Source organism: Myotis lucifugus, unplaced genomic scaffold (genome assembly GCF_000147115.1).
Source record: "Myotis lucifugus unplaced genomic scaffold, Myoluc2.0 scaffold_32, whole genome shotgun sequence".
Lineage (NCBI taxonomy): Eukaryota > Metazoa > Chordata > Mammalia > Chiroptera > Vespertilionidae > Myotis > Myotis lucifugus.
The window spans coordinates 1,250,178-1,270,922 of NW_005871080.1; the positions used below are offsets into that span (position 1 = coordinate 1,250,178).

The window sequence follows — 20,745 nt, forward strand, 5'->3', positions numbered from 1 at the left end:
TGAAGAGAAAAAACTAGAAGACCAGCTACAAGATTATAGAAATAATCCTAGCACTGGATGCCATATAATGTCCTGAGCTGCAACAGGATCAGAAGGGATGAACAGTGAATGGACAGAGCCAAGAGTAGGAAAAGTACTTGTCTCCAAGGCTTTCATTCAGGATGACTAGAAAGACAGTGATACCATGAAACAACGTCACAAACATAGTAGTAGCTTAGCAAGAGGATGTATGTTGCTATCTCAGTCCTCCAGTATGTCCCATAGGATTGATCTTTTTCCCCCCAAGAAGAATAAAAGATCAGATCAACGAATGAGCACAGTATATGTAACCTTATCAGCACAGATTCTTACTCTGCTGAGAATCACTGTAAATCTTCAAATATAGTTCTTACTGTAGGAATGACTCATCAATAAGTATCTTCATGAAAAGATATCACCACTGCCATCTTACAACAGAGCAGTTAATCCACAAACCAGCCTTTAGCCAAAGCTCTAAGGAAAAGTTTCCCTAAGAAAATGAATGACAAACTTTACATCATTGTCTAAAAGTGTTTAAAGAATTTAGATAAAGAATGTTCTAGAAATCCACAACAAGCATGTAAGCTATTTTTCTAACTGGTCTTGGAATTAAACTTGGAATATGGGGACATGAATATGGGATGAAATACAGAAGTCACTTTAAGATTTCAAATGTGTGGTATGTCTCCCCTACCTACTTCTCCCCCTCAAAAAAAGTCTTGAATAACAACTAGGTATTGGCACTATCAACTCAGACACACAAGAATCTTTACCTGCAACCCAATCAAAGTTCATAAACCCTATTCTAAAATGTGTTAAAATTTTTTAGTGGAAAACATGAATATGACTTGTTTATTTTTCCTTTTGTCCTATTAGAGATGATGTGATCATGCTATTGCTCATTTTTATTATTTTATTGCTTGTTATTATTCAACATCCCAAAGTAGGAAATAAAACGGCCTATAAGATGGTTTTGAGATGGCAGGAATGTTTAGAATTATCTGAAACCCCTGAGGCAACTGTTCTGTGGAAAATGAGAAGCAGAACAGCGTAAGCAATAAGAGCAAAGCTTTAGTTGTCCGAGTCCATGGTGTAGATTCCAGCTCTGATAGTTGTGAGCTTTGTTATGTCTCAATTTCTTTATCTATAAAGTAGGGATTAAACTATATAAACAATCCTGTGAGTAAAATCAAATCAGAGCTTTTCATACCTGGCTGTCACCAAAATCACCTGGGAAACTTATTAGAAACATAATATCCTAGGCCCCATTCTATACTTTTAGGGGTGTGGTTCAGGAATTTTTATTTTTAAACAAAAATACATCGTGATATTCTAAAGATGATCTTCATATACCAGTCACAAGTTGGAAATCGTGGGGGGAAAATTATATATCTTATATAGTTTTATATATTCTTGTCTAAATTATGTATTTCTACATATACATAAAGTACCAGTATTCTCATACATTCTAAATGTTCAATAAATGCTTGATGTAATTTTCAGTAATTATTTTGAAATAGATAAAACTGAGTATTTTGTAACAAGATGGCCCCTAAGTCATCTTGCAGAACTAGTTTACATAACTTTCTCACCCAAATGAGACTGAAAGAGTGGCACTACAGTTTCTGAGACATTGTGAAGTTGACACAAGAGAAATGCCACACTGATGACAATGCTCCTTTTCCACAGCATAGTTTATGACAGAAGGAAAGCATAACGTCAGGCATGTCTTGTATTTTTAATAACAAAGGTTGACCATTCCAGGTCATTCCATCAAAAACCTTCCAACTCATTCCTTATTTTTCAGTAATTCATAAAATTTATTCAAATTCACCACAGAACAATGTAAGTATCAAATAAATGAGAACAGTAACATTAACCATGGCAACAAATATCTAAGATGAATACTATTAAAGATACCTGGTTCTTAGTTAATTATGAATAATAACTGCATCTTTCCTTTTTAGAAGTGTAAACCCTGGAATGAATTAGCATTTCTAAATGAAGTAGCCTAATATATTATATCAAGCCCTTTTAAAAAAAATGTTCAACCATACTTTCCTATCAACATTATATACAAATCAATATTATCTATAAGATTACACTATTCTTCTTACAGTTTTACTAAGAAACAACAAAGTTGTTTTTAAATGTAGTTTCCAGTTAGTTTCCATCACACCACAAATGTAAGTAAGGTACATTTGGACACCACTATAGTACTAAAGATAAAATGCTCTCTCTTCTAAATGTAGGTACTTATTATTAAAATAGTTACCACCAACAGAAGGTAAAGTGTATCCTATAGCCTTATGGAGTAAACTACATCTATTTACTGGACACTAACATTTTTTATTATAAATTACTTTTTAGAGATTATTTTATATTGACTCAAAACTTGATTACTAATGTCTAAAAGTTAAAATATTTCAGCTGTACAAAATAGTGTGTTTACCTAATTGAACAAAGTATTTAACCTCAGGTTTATTCCTCCATATACACATTTTACAAAGATTATGGGGATCAATGATCTAATGCTAACAGATTGTGGCAAGTACTGAGAAAGAAATATGTTATGTAAATAAAGCTTAAAGAGAAGAAGTTGTTTTGGTCATTAAATTATAGGACTTTACCATTTTCTTCTATCAAGTTTTAACCATTAATCCTACTGTATTAGAGAAACAAAGTTAAACAAAGAGATCCAGAGGCTGAGGTAATCTGATCTTAAGAGTTAAAACAGTAAAAATTAGAGTTTAAAAAATGTCTCAAGCAAATGTAACCAAAAGTTATCACCTTTGCTCAGCCTGTAGAGTATCAACTATTTATATTAAAAGTCCTTATAAAGCACTGGACTAAAGCCAACTGTCTACACGATAGAGAATGAGGAAAATTTCATGCATTTAATCTGGCTACCCACCACACCTATATTTTCAGATATATTCTGGCTTAGAGAAGTAAGAATCAAGGGCATTAAAAAAAGTGTTTAGTGTTTAGTACACAATTAATATGTTGCAAACAAAAATATATTTGGAACTATCAACAATACAAGATGAGAAACACTGCTCTTCTGCTTTTCCCCAAAACACCATTTTTAGTGATATATCTTCCTGAAGCCTTTGTGAAACCTCTCTTTTCCACACTTTCCTGGTTACCTTAACGGGTCCCTAATTCATGGTTAGAAGGATATTTTGGCAAGTAGTCTTGAAAAAAGGCACAAAAATTTGGGAATGGAGGAGAGAATGGAAGGGAATAAAAGGGTTGTTTTCCCTTCTCCATCATCAATTACATCATAATAAAGCACGGTGAATCTCACTCACACTGTAAAGTGTTACAATGACAGTGAAACTCCCCCAAGAAGAACAGGAATGGGAAAACCCTTCAATCTAGTCTACTCAACACTTAAGTGAGGAAAGTTCAGGACATAGCAAATTGGTAAGTTTGCAAAATTAGCTTTGCAATATTTTCCATAATAAAAAATATTCAAAAATTAACTCTAAAGGAAAACGAATTGTAACTAACTGGTAGATTTTATCACAGTAATACTCCTTTAAAATATGCAAGTTAAAACAGCACAAAGTATGAGACAATAACTTACTTGAGTAGGAACAAGTACAGGAGGGTAGGCCATCTTATGATGTCTATACACCCAAAATGCACAGATGACGATCCCTGCAATTAACATAAGTGGCACCAAGGAGTAGAGCAAGATGTTGTAATAGGGTGGCTTAGGCGTAACTGGATTCGAAGTAGCTGTGGAAAGGGAAGGAAAAGAACAACTCAGAATTAATCTACAAAATTCTATAATAAGTATTTATTGTAGGATCAAATTTTAGGAGAAAAATAAAAGTAGGAGAGGTAGGAGTAAATGATCCTATTAACATGAATATACTTTGTTTTCCATCTACTAAACAGACCTATGCATTTTCCCTGTGAACTTACGCTGTGTGACTTCCATCTCCGGAAAATAAGAAAACCTTTCATTACACATATTGCCCTCACAGCAACAAAAATATACTTCAGGGCTGTCTTTTTTCTCTATACAATCAGTCCTGCAAACAAACAAAGAGGAATAATTAAAATCAACATTATTATACTGAATCTACAACAGGTATGTTTCTCAAGTTCTTCTCAGAGATAAAGTAATAAGTCATTTATAGTCAACTTTAAGATTTTTATTAATATCCAATGGTCAATTCTTAAAATTCAAAACTATCCTTGGAATCCTGTTACTAAATCTCATCAGAATAAAATAAACAACTGATTTTATAACAATCACATTGGCTCATTGAGACTATTGCTTTAACTCAGTTTTTAATGATCAATCTAAAGCAACCATCTTTTTGTTGTTTAATTATTAAAAAACTGAAAGAGCCAATGAAGAAATTTGGTCTGGAGCACTTTTCTCACAAGAAATAGAGCTTTCACATTTCAGAAATACAAACACTGAACACTATGTGTAAAACTGTATCTGTGTACATGTAAATATGCATATGAACGTATGTACACACATAAATACACAAATACAAAGTGATGCAAGTTCATACCTCACAGTAGAACATATCTCAATATCAGAGACCAAATCAGGGCTTGGGAATTAAGTGCTTTTTGTAGTACAAATTTAAATACCCTGAACACAATAAACAGACTTAAGATAAACAACAAGAACAATATGTAACAACAAACATATAGAACCTAGTAACTCAAAAACTAATTCAAGTTAGGTTGATCTGGAGGGGAAGGTGGAGGCAACCTTCTATAGAGAACCTAAGTTACTGAAAAGATAGGAAATTAGCCTGTAGAACAAATCCTAATCAATCACTAAGAAACAGCTATACAGTAGTTCCCCCCACCTATCTGCAGGGGAAAAGTTCCAAGACCCCAGTGGATGCTTGAAACCGAGGATAGTGCTGAACCCTATATACACTGTTTTTTCCTATATATTCATACCTATGATAAAGTTTAATTTATAAGTTAGGCGCAATATGAGATTAACAACAATTACTAATAATGAAATAGAACAATTATAACAATATACTGTAATAAAGTTATATAATGGTGGTCTCTGTCTCTCTCTCCCTCTGTCTCGCTCTCATAATCAAAACACGTACTAAGTGACTAATGAGCAGGTAACATATACAGCCTGCATACACTGAACAAAGGGATGATTCCAGTTGTGGGTAGGACAGCACGAGATTTCTTCACAACACTCAGAACTGTGCACAATAGTTATTTCTGGAATTTTCCACGCAATATTTTGGGGCCCAAAAATGACACTCTTAATTCCCATAGGTAATTGAAACCACAGAAAGTAGCGCTAGTTGGTTTGCCTCAGTGGATAGAGCGTCAGCCTGCAGACAGAAGGGTCCCGGGTTTGATTCCAATCAAGGGCACATGCATGGGTTGCAGGCTCGATCCCCAGTAGGGGCATGCAGGAGGCAGCTGATCAATGGTTCACTCTCATCATTGATGTTTCTATCTCTCTCTTCCTCTCAGAAATCAATAAAAATATATTAAAAAACAAAGCAAAACTGCAGCTAAGGAGGGACCACTGTACCTATTTTTTCTTTAAAAAAAAAAACCTCAAACACTGAAATAGTGCTAACAAACATCAGGTAGATTTAAAGACATGTTACAAATAAACTGAACTTTAAGGATGGCTATTAGAATAATAGGTTGATTTAACTTTATAATGAAAAGCTCAAGATATTTCAGGGAGAATGCCATCTTTAAAAAACCTAACTTTAAAATGTAATTGATACATTTAGTAGAAAGTAAAAGATAAACGAAAGGTACATTTTTAACAATTTAGCAAAAGAAATATATATAAATTTAATATTTAGTATTTAGAACCATGCCTCAAATTATGGGAGGTAAATTAACCTAGCCTAATTACTTTTTGCCATCCAATTTTATTTTTATTTTTATTACTCTTTTCCTCCACACTTTGACATTTCTTTAATCTTCTTTTCCTTTCTCCTACTTTTCTTATTATCCTTAATATGTTTTTTAATCAAATTCAGAGCATAAAAACAAAATTTCACATACTTTTAAGTTAGCATTTAATCCCTAGAAACAGAGTTGGTGTAGTAATTATCCCTGTAAGAACAAGCATTTGCGCTGAACCACCCATACCCCATTATCAAGCCAAGTTTAACCTCCAGCAATACTGGTTTTAGATGAGAAGCACAGTATCTTTTTACTACAAAACACACACACACACAAACAAAAACAAAAAACACCAGAAATCCTTGATTTCAACTAATTAATGAAAGATAGTTTTGGATAAAGATGATTCCCAGATCTCATTTTCCCCCAACTTCTTTCTACCTACCTTTTTAAAAAAATAGATATATAATTAACATATAACATTGTATATTTTTCAGGTATGAAACATAATAATATGATATTTGTATAGACTGTGAAATGATCACCACAATAAGTTAACATCCATCACCACAGCATTACACACATTTTTTTCCATGTGATGAGAACTTTTAAGATCTACCCTCTCTGCAACTTATAAATACACAATGCAGTATTATTAACTAGTCACCATGCTGTACATTACATGCCAGGATTAATTTGTTTTATAACTGAAAGTATGCACCATTTCTCCCCTTTCACCTATTTCACCCACCCCTCAGCCTCTTACAACTACTCTGTATCTATGAATTTTGGTTTGTCTTTTTGATTCACATATAAATGACATCATATGGTATTTTTTTTCTCTGACTTATTTCACTTAGCATAATGCCATTAAGGTTTATCCATGTGGTTTCAAAAAGCAAGATTTCCTTCTATTTATGGGTGATTTCTATGCATACAATAGAATATTATATGTTTTATATATCATATGTTATATATGATATATATTATGTATGTAATATATATTTTAATTTTAATTACATATACTTTCTTTATCCATTCATCTATCAATGGACACTTATATTACTTCCACATCTTGGCTATTATAAATAATGCTACAATAAACATAAAGGTGCATATATCTTTTTCAGTTGGCGTTTTCATTTCTGGATAAATATACAGAAATAGAATTGCTGAAATGTAAGGTAGTTCAATTTTTAATTTTTTTTAGGAACCTCTATACTGTTTTCTTAGTGGCCCTACTTACCTTTCATGATAACAAATATTACTTAATGATCACCTCTGCGCTAATAGAAAGGCTAACAATTGAAATGCAGCTTAAATATATAATTATAGAGAAATAATCCCTGGAAAATTCACAGATTTGGAAGTCTATCCTAAATAATACATATACACCAAAATAACTATTTAAAAATAAAGTAGAGCTAATTCAATTTGTATGGTCTTATTCAATGCATTTTGCTATTAATCACATATAGCCAATCAACCACAGATGAGGCACCTAAAAGCGAAGAGGAACACGAGTATATCAGTTTTTTGGCTCCAAGAAGTCTGGTTATCTAGGACTTTGCAGCCTCTGCCAGTCATCAGCACCCACCCGCAGTGAAAAAATCCAGGCAGTTTAAGTGATCAGCCCAACATCTATGGGCTCCTCCACGAAAAATCACTGACAGTCAATTACATGTGCACTGTATTTCATTGTCAATATAGAATAAAACAATTTAAACAAGATCTTTTAAATAAAATGCAGTTTTCTATGAGGACTGTGTTAGTTCTGATGTAATTCTGAACATCAAGTTAAAATGTCTCTTGGGATAAAGTACAAAGGCCTACTTTGCAAGGAAAAAAAAAGGAAAAAATAACGTAAAATCAATTTCTTCCACATACATAAAGAAGAAACCTAAAAGGAAATTAAATACTACGATTAAGCTTTCATCTCCTTGAGAATAGATTTTCAACGGATATATTCTCTTTTAAAGCAATTTTAAAAATCCTTTTTCCTTAAAATTGTTATTAAAAAAAACACACATTTATAATCCTAACAATATAAGGAAAGACATGTTTCTTATCTATATTTCTCACTACTTGGTCATTTATATCGAAGATAAAATATAAACATGTCACATTTATTTTATTACTTTAAAATACATCTCTTGTCATTAGAGAATCTCTATATATAAAAGCCCAATATGCTAAGTATCTGACTGAGAGGTTGACCAACTGGTCAGTAAGACATGCACTGACCACCAAGGGGCAGATGCTCCAACCAGTAGGTTAGCTTACTGCTGGGGTCGGCTGATTCGGAATGGGTGAGATGGGGCCAGACATGCCTGATAGCCCTCCCGTGGCCCCTCCCTAGCCACCGGCCCCAATTGGGACTGGGCGAGATGGCCCTGATCGGCCCCAATTGCCAGCCAGGCGGAGGGACCCCACCTGTGCGCGAATTCGTGCCCCAGGCCTCTAGTATTACAATGGTCTTCATAATCCCATGTTTACAAAAAAAAAGAAATAAAGTGAAAAATACATGCATTGATCTTTCCCCTTTAAAAGGAGTTGTGGTGGTAAAAATTACTCAATGCTATCATAAAAAAAGAAATATTTCCTTACCTGTCATAGCAGTTGATATCATCCAACCAACAACCTTGCTTCACTATTTCAATGGAACCAGAAATATTCTTCCAGGTAGCAAAACAATGTCTCCGTTTATCTTTGTCACCATAACAGAGTTCAACACCAGTTCGATTGGTTTTATCTCTTTCCCAATTAGCGTTATAGAAAATACACTCCTGAGTTTCTGATCTACCAAGTATAGCACCTATAAGATAATAAAACACAATTTAATGTAACTGCATTCGCTCTTAAAATAAAAGATTGTCTCCCAATATACTAACTTCAGATCTTCTGAAAATGTCAATAATTTACTGTCTTCCTAGTGTTATAACCTAGAGTTATAACATTAGGTGTAGGTTTCTAGGTCAATCACTGCATTTTAAGTATAATAAACATAATAATAGAAAGTGAGTACATATATCACAAGATTTCTCTGGAAAAGACCAGTTTCACTTTACTAAAGAATGTCCTTGATAAAAAGCAATAAAATTGTTCATTTTATTAAATCTTAACCTTTGAGTAGAGTTCAATATTCTGTGTAACAAAATAGGAATTAAGGCACTTCTGCTGCATACTGAAAATGGTTGCCTCAAGAAAAAGCCCTTGCATGATTGAGTTGTGAAATGAACCAGCCATGGTTATCTCAGATTTGGGTATCTGGTAAGGTCTTAAAAATGAATCATGTAAACCAGTTACGTCAAGAAAAACAACTGACAGTATGCATCAAAAATTTGAGTTTTCACACAAAATTAAGAATTTTTGAAAATTTGTATTCACCACCATTAGCATGACACCTTCCCAATACGTAAAGAACTTGCTGATGCAGTCAGTGATGATATTAACAAATGTTACATTTAAATATTGAATAACAAAATGTGCCAATATTTAGAAGGTCTATATAATTCAGAAAACCGATGCTTTTCAAATGAATTATGTGTTATGTTATAAAAGTATTTAAGGGGAAAAATCTATTCAATGTTCAAAATAGCCCATTACATTTTAATGGTACAGAGGACAAGAAGTTCATTAATGGTTTCAGATTTTTCACTGTAACTAACTTTAGAGAAATTATCTTTTGTGTTACATGGGAAAGCAAGGAAATAGAAATACCCAAAATAATTCTGAAAAAAAGGTACTGAAGAGAATTCATACAATCTGATTTTAAGACTCACTATAGAGCTTCAGCAATCATGACAGTGCAATTTTAGTGAGAAAACAGACACATGCACCAATGAGACAAATAAAGAATCCAGAAATAGACCCACACATATATGACCAATTGATATACAGCCAATAAATGTCACTAGAGAAAACAGTCTTTTCAACAACTGATGCTAGAACAATTAGACATCTATATGCGAAAAACAAAAAGGATCTCAACTCATCTCTCGCTCCATATGCAAAAATTAATTCTAAACAAATCATAGACCTAAAAATATAAAATTTCTAGAAAAGAACAGATGGAAAATCTTTGTGACCCTACCTTGTTTCCACATCTGATTCAATTTCTGTAATTCCATAATTAATATTATGAATAATTTCATAGTTTTATAATTCACTCAGCCCAGTTATAGTAAATCCATAAGTCTAGTCAAGGAATCCAGCATCAGACTTAAATTAGATACTGCTCTGCTTAACAAGTGCTGCCTATGTATCAATGACTAATACTGATCTTTGATTTTTCCTATCTTTAAAAAAAAAAAAAGGCAGTACAAACGGCCTGAAATTTGGTAGACCATTTGGCCATAAAATAGGCCAGCAAAAGTTATATTTAAATCTAAAATACTTCCCCTATGAGGAAAAAGTAAATTTCATCTAATATGACTAGGTCTGAGGACAACCGTTTTTTTAAAAAGCATAAAGTATTAAAATAAAACACCAACACTAATTTATACAATCTCTTCCAGAAACAGAGAGGGATTACTTCACAACTAATGTCATGAGGCCAGTATTATCTTGATACCAAAAAACAGTTAAGGATAGTACATAGGAGTAATACAGACTAATATCTCTCATTAACTTAGATGTAAAAGTCTTCAACAAAATTTTAGCAAACAATCCAACAATGTATCAAGTTCTAGCTATTGCAATAAGGCAAGAAAAAAAAAGGAGCCCTAACCGGTTTGGCTCAGTGGATAGAGCGTCGGCCTGCGGACTGAAGGGTCCCAGGTTCGATTCCAGTCAAGGGCATGTACCTTGGTTGCGGGCATATCCCCAGTAGGGGGTGTGCAGGAGGCAGCTGATCGATGTTTCTCTCTCATCGATGTTTCTAATTCTCTATCCCTCTCCCTTCCTCTCTGTAAAAAAAACAATAAAACATATTTTTTTTAAAAAAGGAAGGTAATACTGACTGGAAAGAAGATATAAAATGTTTCTATTTTCAGATGGCATGACTGTCTACCTAGAAAGTCCCAAGGAATCTTAAAACAAAATAATGCTAGAACTAGTGAGTTCAGTAAGACCACAGGATACAAGATCAATACACAAAACTCAATTACATTTCTATCTACTGACAGAATGAAGAAATGGTACTGAAATTAAAAATGCAATACCAGTTAAAGTTGCTCCTAAGAAAATAAAATACTTAAATATAACTTAAGAGAACATGTATAGGATGTATATAATGAAGATTATAAAATGTTGATGGGAGAAATCAAAGACAAATACTTGGAAAGACATGCTGTGTTCATGGATTGATAATTCAACATAATACAAATGTCAATTTTCTCTAAATTAATGTCTAGGTTTAATCTAATTCATATCAAAATCTCAGCAATTTCCTTTCAAACATAAATGAATTTATTCTAAAATTTTTTGAGGAAGAAGAATAAAGTGGGAGAAATAACTCTTTCAGTTGTTAAGGCTTACCATATAGCTGTAGTAAGACTGTGAGGTACTGGCAGGACAGACACTTTCAATGAAACAGAAAGAGAACCCAGAAACAGATCCATACAAATATGCCCAATTAATTTTTGACAAATTATCAGAAGCAATTCAATGGAGGAAAGAGAGCCTTTTCAATAAATGATGCTGGAGCAATGGGACATGGTTCAAATATTTTTCATGAATGCCCTCCCTTAGTTATCTATCATCATTCTAGTAGTTCTTAAAAGCCCAGCTCTCACATATGTGACAATTTCATGTTTTTTCAAGGTAGATATAACAAAATTCAGTCCTTTAATCAGGACTTTTCCTTCCCCCAAAATGCACACTACTTACAATATTAAAAAATGTTATTTTATATTTATTCATTGTTTTTAATTACTTGTCTATATATGTCCTTTTACATGCCAGAATGCCATTGGCTCCAAGACTATTTACTTGCCCTCCCAACACAAACAATAATTAATGAATAAAAACTCAATGTAGCAACTGAATAAAAAACTTACCAACTACTACTTGGTCCCCATCCTCTGAAAAAGGTAGAATTGTCTGGACAACTTACAAATCTGAGTCTGACTTCTGAAAAAGTATTCTAATGCTGTATGAAACTATCAACAAGGCATTGAGAATATAATATAAACAGGCATGCAACTGAATGCCTTCCCTAAACTTGTTACTTCCGTAGACAACTTAGTTCTACTTGAAAAATAATTCCTGTTTCCCTTTCACATGTCATTGCTTCCTGTCACTTAGAGGTAGAACACATGTCCAAAGAAAGAGAATCAGCTATGGAAGGAAGATCAAACTGAATGATGCTTTTAATCCCAAATATTTTATACTGTAAATAAAAAAACCAATATCAAAAACAGTATACTAAAGAATAATTTCAGGTAAATTAAGTAAACGGGAAATTCTGGTATAGTACAATCCTTCATGGCACCAATAAACCCTAAAATAAGTAAATATAAACAGCATTTTATTAGTTTAACATGAAGGATTCCCCAATTTTCCCCCAATGAGAAGATACTTAATTTTTTTTTTACCAAATTGAAATATAAAACCTTTGTACATGTATATGAAACAGCCCAGTGTATACTTATTTTAATTTATTAATTTAATTTTATAAATTTTTTTAAAATCATAAAGCACAAAAATTTTACAAAACAATTTTGTTCAAACTTCACATACATCTTTCAACAAGTGTCATCTCATTACTTTCTTTTGAGACATCTAAAAGTATCAAAGTGTGAATAATCGTTACTTCTGTTTAAAATTTTTTTAAAACAGCAATACCTTTTGAAAAGCAGTACCTTCTGAAGTCATATAGAATATGGTCACTGGAAATGTTTTTCAAAGCCACAAATATTCAATACATAGTACTGAGAGTGGTTTTTTCATTGTTCTATAAGTATACAAATGTATCTACTTAAAATATTGATTTTAAAAATGAGCTTTTAAATTTTTTTACAACCTTTGTAAATAGTTTACAACAAATTATGATACTAAACCAACAACCCCCATGAACAATTCATTTGTTAAACTCTTTATCCCTTCTACCTATTTCCTCCAGAAACCTCCATACACATTCAAAACTAGCACTGACTGGCATCATTTCAAGGTTATCTGTCTTCTCCAAACACTGTATTTTTATTCAAAATAAAATTACTGAGAGCCTCAAATATGAAAACGTTGTAAGGACTCAAATATAAAATTACTCTTTTTCTAAAGAATAATCTTCCAGAGAAAACTTTGCTTTATATAGTATACTTACACATAAAAAACTGATTATATACTTGTACTATAGATTAAAACATCAAGATAAGGGCTATAAATAAATGCTGTAAGAATTTTAAGATAGCCGAACCCGGTTTGGCTCGGTGGATGGAGCGTCGGCCTGCGGACTGAAGGGTCCCAGGTTCGATTCCGGTCAAGGGCATGTACCTGGGTTGCGGGCACATCCCCAGTGGGGGATGTGCAGGAGGCAGCTGATCGATGTTTCTCTCTCATCGATGTTTCTAACTATCTCTCTCCCTTCCTCTCTGTAAAATATCAATAAAATATATTTTAAAAAAAAAAGAATTTTAAGATAAAAACCTAGAACCTCCATCAGACTAAGAGCTAGACAAAGCCCTGGTATCTTCTTTGTACCACCAGTGCCTGGAACAGTACAGGAGCTCAATAAATGTGTATTAAATCAATTCTCAGGGACAAAGAAGAAAGGGAAGACTTTATACAGAAAATGGGACTAAGACAGGGCTATGAAGGAGAGAGAGAGTAAGGTAAACAAAGGCAGGGAAGGCCATAACCAAACAGGGTTGTGAATATTATGAGAAGACTGTTCTTACTAGACATAAGAAGTCTATATTCTTTTGTACTGGGTATAATATAGACAGATCTGCAAGACATCAAAAGTTAAAAGAAAGAAGGGTGTGGGGCGGGCTATAAGGGGTCAATGAGAAAAAAGGGGACATGCCGGAAGCCAGTCCATCCTTGCTGCTTGACACAGTCGCTGCAGGGAAGAAACATCTGCACAGCATATGTTTCAAGGGACCTGGCGTATATGGCATACTGTTCTTAATATGTTTGCTCCCCCTCTTAGCACTATGTGTTTTAAACAAGACCACCTCCCCGAGAAAGGTTGTTTCCCCAGGTGAGGATTTTTTCCCTGGAGTTAGGGATTAACAGGACTAAGGAAGAGAATAAATCAGTGAAACCCCCTAGGGTTACAGAAATACCATGAGGAACTTGGACTAAGACTGTTGGCAATAAATTTGGGACTTGTTGGGCCCACATCCCCAGGGGTCTGTCCACCAGGGAAAGTACCAAAGCCTATATCCCTGGAGACCCACCCACACAGGGCAGTCCCAAGGAAGGCAAGCAGCGAGGCTGGGAGGACATAACCTTTACTGGGTAGGATAATCCCCTTCAGTCACTTCCTTGTAGCATATCAGTAGAGCAGTGACCTTGGAATAGCCCTTATAATGGAACACAGAGATTAACCTAGACAGGATTAAACTCAACAGACCTAGATTAACAAACGCCCTAACCTTTGGAATAGAATGGATAGGATTAAAATCAACTGGTATAAATACAGATATAACAGGACAATAAAGACCGAACCTGGCTGGAGAACCTGGCTAGAACCTGGCTAGAGAACCTGGCTAGGCTGCTGATCAACTGAACGCTGTCTCTGTGTCATTCCTTCTTCGCCAACTCCGTCCACACCTTTGGGAACCCCTGGACCTGCTGGGGTTGGACCCCAACAGGGACATTTGTAATACTTTCAAAAATAAAGGTTTTTTTAAGTTAAAAAAATAGAAGAGGTATTTCTAAGATTAATTTGAAAACAATAAGTAAACTGTTGGAATGGAAAGAAACCCAGTAAGCCTTACTAACTACCCAATAAAAAGCAAAGGTCTACTAGTATATGCTAACCAGATGGTCCCAGGTATCAAAAGGGATGGCAAATTAGAATACAGAGATCAAGTTTTTTCTTTGCATAGTCCCTCATTTGATCTCTCCAAGTATAAGAAAGTAAGAGATTAAAAAAAAAATTGGTTTAAAACTCATACAGAGAACAAATTCATAGTTGCCATATGGGAGGGGGTAGGAGGGATGGGTAAAAAAGGTGAAGGAATTAAGAAATACAAATTGCCAGTTATAAAAATAGTCAACAGGTATGTAGTGTACAGCATAGGGAATCTATACTAATAAAACAGTAATATGCTAATTAGACCAGATATCTTCCCAATGTCCTTCTGGACAAAGCCATGGTGGCAGGGGCCGAGGCAGAGGCAGTTAGGGGCGATCAAGCCAGCAGGGGAGGGCAGTTGGGGGCAATCAGGCCAGCAGGGGAGGGCAGTTGGGGGTGATCAGGCCAGCAGGGGAGGGCAATTGGGGGTGATAAGGCTGGAAGGGAGGGCAGTTGGGGGGCAATTAGGCTGGCAGGGGAGCAGTTGGGGGAGATCAAGCTGGCAGGGGAGCAGTTAGGGGGGTGATCAAGCCAGCAGGGGAGCAGTTAGGGGGAGATCAAGCCAGCAGGGGAGCATTAGGGAGCAATCAAGCTGCCAGTGGAGCAGTTAGGGGCATCAGGCTGGCAGGCAGGCAAGTGGTTAGGAGCCAGCGGTCCCAGATTGCAAGAGGAATGTCAGTATTCTGGGATCAGGCCTAAGGCAGCAGGCAGACCCCCCGACACACACCAGTGCACTAATTTTGTGCACCGGGCCTCTAGTTAAATAATAACAGACACAGGGTCACTTAACTAGCTTTATTTTGAAAATCACCAATAGTGTTGTTCATATTTATAATACTAGGATTAAAATTCTTTTTTAAGGAAAGAAAAATTAAAATTCTTGTTTATTACTTTTGTGTTATGTAATAACTGAAATAACTCATTTTAGTAATTTGTTTCTATTGCAACTATAAACATCATATGTCTTCTGTATCATTTATTTTCTATATTAATACACATCATAGAACACAAGTCACCTTCCCTATCTGGCTGTCCTGGGCTCTTTGAAAGCACTAGCAAGAAAAGTCAAGTCCACAATATCCCAAAAGACTTCTGATAAACAGGTTAGAAATATGAGGAAGCAGAATAAATTTTCAAATGCAACATTTTAGGCCCTGTCAATTTAATTTTTTTTAAACCAAGCACTTTCCTACCACCAAACAACCACTTCTGAAGGAAAATACAAACACTTTCTGGCATTCTTTCCAGGAATATTTTTTTTGCCTGGCCTGTTATATTCTGTATTTAGTACTTACTATTAGTCTGACAAAATAGTGCAAGATTCTGTCCATCTAGCTCAAGTACTATAAACTAAAAACAAAACTTAATATAGAATAAACTAAGAAGATAAACGTATGTTGTGACACTAGATACAGAGTATGCATGTGCGTGTGGAATAAGGAGCGTAAAAGTACTTAGAAGTCAATATTTAACTACTGGCTATTTAAGGACTCCTAATATTCATTCCTGACAAATTACTAAGATAACCATCTTAAATCTATTTCAACATTAACTCATAACTGACTAATTTTCCCCATGTACATAGTTCCAAAAGAAGTATGTATCTACTTTTATACAGACCAAGATTTGAAAAACATATATAAGTTGCTCATTTTTTCAAACCTCTTTCTTAAAAGGGCTCAACATAAAGTTTTAGAGTTCCAAAGAGAGCACAAACTTTGTAATGGGAGAATTTTCTCTTATAAAAGAGGCAAGCAGCCCAGTCCCCTTTAAATAAATTCTTACAATTTGCCTATTTCTTAAACTACTTAATTATAGAAAGAGTCTAATACAGGGGTGGGCAAACTTTTTGACTTGAGAGCCACAATGGGTTCTTAAACTGGACCGGAGGACCCGAACAAAAGCATGGATGAAGTGTTTGTGTGAACTAATAAAAATTCAAAGTAAACCTCATTACATAAAAGGGTACGGTCTTTTTTTTTTTTTAGTTTTATTCATTTCAAACGGGCCGGATCCGGCCCGCGGGCCATAGTTTGCCCATGGCTGGTCTAATACAAAAAGATGCACTTCTGTCTTAGCAAAACTTTTAGAGGACCTTCTTTCTTAAACTCTTCACTAAATACAAAATGTACTCTATACACGGGCTTATTCAATGAAAGATGCTAACTACCTGCAATCAGTTACTAAACTACTAAATAACAAAAGACACCCATTATAATATTTTCTTCCAGAAGACCCAAAAGAAAGAAAATTTTCTTTAAAAGTCACATAGAGGGAGAAACCAAGATGGCGGCATAGGTAAACACCAGAGATTGCTGCCTCACACAACCACTTCAAAAATACAACTAAAAGACATAACAGACATCATCCAGTACCACAGGAAGGCTGGCTGAGTGGAATTTCTACAACTAGAAGGAAAGAGAAAAGCACACCGAGACTCAGAGGAGGTGTGGTGCGGAAGTCAAATACAAAGGTGCAGAGGTGCACGCGGAGAGGGCTGGTGGCTGAGGACACTATTGTCTTTTAAAATCGTGAGGGAGTCTCAGGCTCTGAGCTCCAGTTCCGGGCAAGTCTCTGGAGACCCAGACTCATACGGGAGAAACGGGACTGTCTGGCATCGGTCAGAACTCGAGGGAAGCTTTCTCTCGGAGGCACTCGCAGCGATAGCCGGGACCTCTGAGGGCAAGACTGCTCGCTCCGCCCGCCCTGTTGATCCCCTGGGACCCCGCCTGGCCCAAGCCATGCACAGAGGCTTTTGCATATGAAAGGCCCGGCCCTTTGTAATCTGAAAATTACTTAACAAACTGCAGCTGCCCCAAGGCCTCAGGGCAACTTGCATTGCTTTACAGCTGGCTTCTGCTGGGTAGCCGCAGGCAGAGACTAGATTAGCACCTCCTTAGATCCAAGAGCCAGTGTACCCAGTGGTCAGAGTGGGACTATCCAATTACAACTCCTCAGATCTATAAGGGACACACTCAGGGGCAGACTCAGTGAGCACCAAAGCCCCACTGAAGCAAGTCTTGCCCCAGAAGGGTGTCTTCAGCACAGAAGTTCTCCCACCGTAGACACAGCTGATTCTCACAGCCAATTGGCCTGGAGGTCAAATCCTCCCAGTGTTAACTACAACAATCAAGGCTTAATTACAACAAGACTGTGGACAAAGCCCACAAGGGGGTGCACCAAGAGTGTCTACCTCAGGTAATTGGGACACTTAGCACAGAAAGCCACTCTATCAACACAGCGAAGCATAAAAAATGCCTAGACAAAGAAACAGGACACAAATGACAGAAATGGAGGAAAGCAAACTACTGGATATAGAGTTCAAAACCACACTTTTTAGGTTTTTCAAGAATTTTCTAGAAACCGCCAATAAATGTAGTGAGATCCTCAAGAAATCTAGTGAGACCCTCGATGTTGTGATAAAGGACCAACTAGAAATTAAGCATACACTGACTGAAATAAAGAATATTATACAGACTCCCAACAGCAGACCAGAGGATCGCAAGAATCAAGTCAAAAATTTGAAATACGAAGAAGCAAAAAACACCCAACCGGAAAAGCAAAATGAAAAAAGAATCCAAAAATACGAAGATAGTGTAAGAAGCCTCTGGGACAACTTCAAGCGTACCAACATCAGAATTATAGGGGTGCCAGAAGAAGAGAGAGAGCAAGATATTGAAAACCTATTTGAAGAAATAATGACAGAAAACTTCCCCTACCTGGTGAAAGAAATAGACTTCCAAGTCCAGGAAGTGCATAGAACCCCAAACAAAAGGAATCCAAAGAGGACCACACCAAGACACATCATAATTAAAATGCCAAGAGCAAAAGACAAAGAGAGAATCTTAAAAGCAGCAAGAGAAAGACAGTCAGTTACCTACAAGGGAGTACCCATATGACTGTCAGCTGATTTCTCAATAGAAACTCTGCAGGCCAGAAGGGAGTGGCAAGAAATATCCAAAGTGATGAATACCAAGAACTTACAACCAAGATTACTTTACCCAGCAAAGCTATCATTCAGAAGTGAAGGTCAGATAAAGAGCTTCATAGATAAGAAAAAGCTAAAGGAGTTCATCACCACCAAACCAGTATTATATGAAATGCTGAAAGGTATCCTTTAAGAAGAAGTAGAAGAAGAAAAAGGTAAAGATACAAATTATGAACAACAAATACACATCTATCAACAAGTGAATCTAAAAATCAAGTGAATAAATAATCTGATGAACAGTATGAACTGGTGATTATAATAGAATCAGGAACACAGAAAGGGAATGGACTGACTATTCTTGGGGAGGAAAGGGGTGTGGGGGGTGCGGGAAGAGATTGGACAATAATCGTGCACCTATGGATGAAGACAGTGGGTGGGGAGTGAGGGCGGAGGGTGGGGTGGGAACTGGGTGGAGGGGAGTTATGGGGGGGAAAAAAGAGGAACCAATGTAATAATCTGAACAATAAAGATTTAATTAAAAAAAAATAAAAGTCACATACACACACTGACACACAGGCAAAGAAAATACAGTAAGAAGGCATCAGAATCCAGAGAGCATTCATTTTTAAAAGTAACCATCCTCATCCTCCTAAGGCAGTGGTTCTCAACCTGTGACTAATAACTGATTGGAGGTGCTGATGGGGGGCAGGGCCAGCCGGGGGGAGGGGTCGTGGGCAGTTGACCGGCTGGCCCCTCCTCCTGGTATAACTCCCGATCGATCGAGGGGACAATCTGCAGGACAATCAGCCCTGATCTGGGCAGGCCAGCCAGACCCCAACTGTGCACGAATTTGTGCACCAAGCCTCTAGTGCAGCAGTTCTCAACCTGTGTGTCGCGACCCCTTTGGGGTCGAATGACCTTTTCACAGGGGTCGCCTAAGACCATTGGAAAACACATATATAATTACATATTGTTTTTGTGATTAATCACTATGCTTTAATAATGTTCAATTTGTAACAATGAAATTGGGGGTCAGCACAACATAAGGAACTGTATTAAAGGGTCGCGGCATTAGGAAGGTTGAGAACCACTGCTCTAGTGTATGTATATAGGAGCCAGCAAAAGAGCAAATCACAACACTCAAAATTTCTGATTCAATTAACTAGCATGTGGGACCACACTGAAGATTATTTTTCTATGACAGTCCAAGAAAACCTGGGTATTTCCAGACCTCAACTACCCTGTGCCTTTTTAAATATAAAAAAGAGGGGAAAGGTAATGGCTGTAAGAAAAGACCTGCTTTCTTCTCATTTAAATCAATATAAGAAGGTTTCTTATATTACTAGAGGCCTGGTGCACAAAATTTGTGCATGGGGCGGGGGAGGGTCCCTCAGCCCAGCCTGCACCCTCTTCAATCTGGGACCCCTCAGCGGATGCCTCTTGTAATCCAGGACCTGGGCGGCTTTGCCCAGGTTGTGGCTGCAGCCACAGGTGACCAGGACCAGGGGTGGGGCGGCTTCACCAGGGCCCGGCTTTGTCAGGAAGGATGTCCGTAAGGCCATCCGGAAGACATCCAGTCTAATTAGCATATTACCCTTTTATTAGTATAGATAGAGGCCCGATGAATGAAATTCGTGCAAGGGGCTCAGCCCTCGCATTCCCAGCTTCGTCCGGAAGGTGGTCTGGAAGGATGTCTGGTCTAATTAGCATGTTACACTTTTATTATTATAGATGGGAAGAGATTTCCAACTAAGCAAAGAACAGGAAAAATAGGAAACCAATGTTTTTCCATTTATAAATGAGAAATTTCCACTCTTCTACCCCTTCCATCCCGACAGGATACTTAAATGTCTATTTTGGTGACACGTTAAATGAAATCTTATAGGATACTATGTCTTTCCCACAAATAGAGCATCATCTACATTCAACAAATATATAGTGCTGGCACACA

At 36.3% G+C, this 20,745-nt stretch overlaps 1 protein-coding gene across 7 annotated transcripts in view; it reads right to left on the reverse strand.

The window, feature by feature from the left end:
- Positions 1 to 20,745, reverse strand: part of ACVR2A (activin A receptor type 2A) — a 94,157-nt gene that overhangs the window by 28,429 nt on the left and 44,983 nt on the right. For all 7 annotated transcript variants that reach the window (XR_002828753.1, XR_002828752.1, XM_006086872.3 and 4 more), the window contains 3 exons: positions 8,509 to 8,716; positions 3,955 to 4,064; positions 3,611 to 3,765 (listed from right to left, as the gene is read on the reverse strand). Coding sequence is in view for 5 of the 7 variants with exons in the window: in XM_006086872.3 (XP_006086934.1) it covers positions 3,611 to 3,765; positions 3,955 to 4,064; positions 8,509 to 8,716 (473 nt within the window). In the remaining 2 variants the exon portion in view is untranslated. The remainder of the gene's footprint in view (positions 1 to 3,610; positions 3,766 to 3,954; positions 4,065 to 8,508; positions 8,717 to 20,745) is intronic.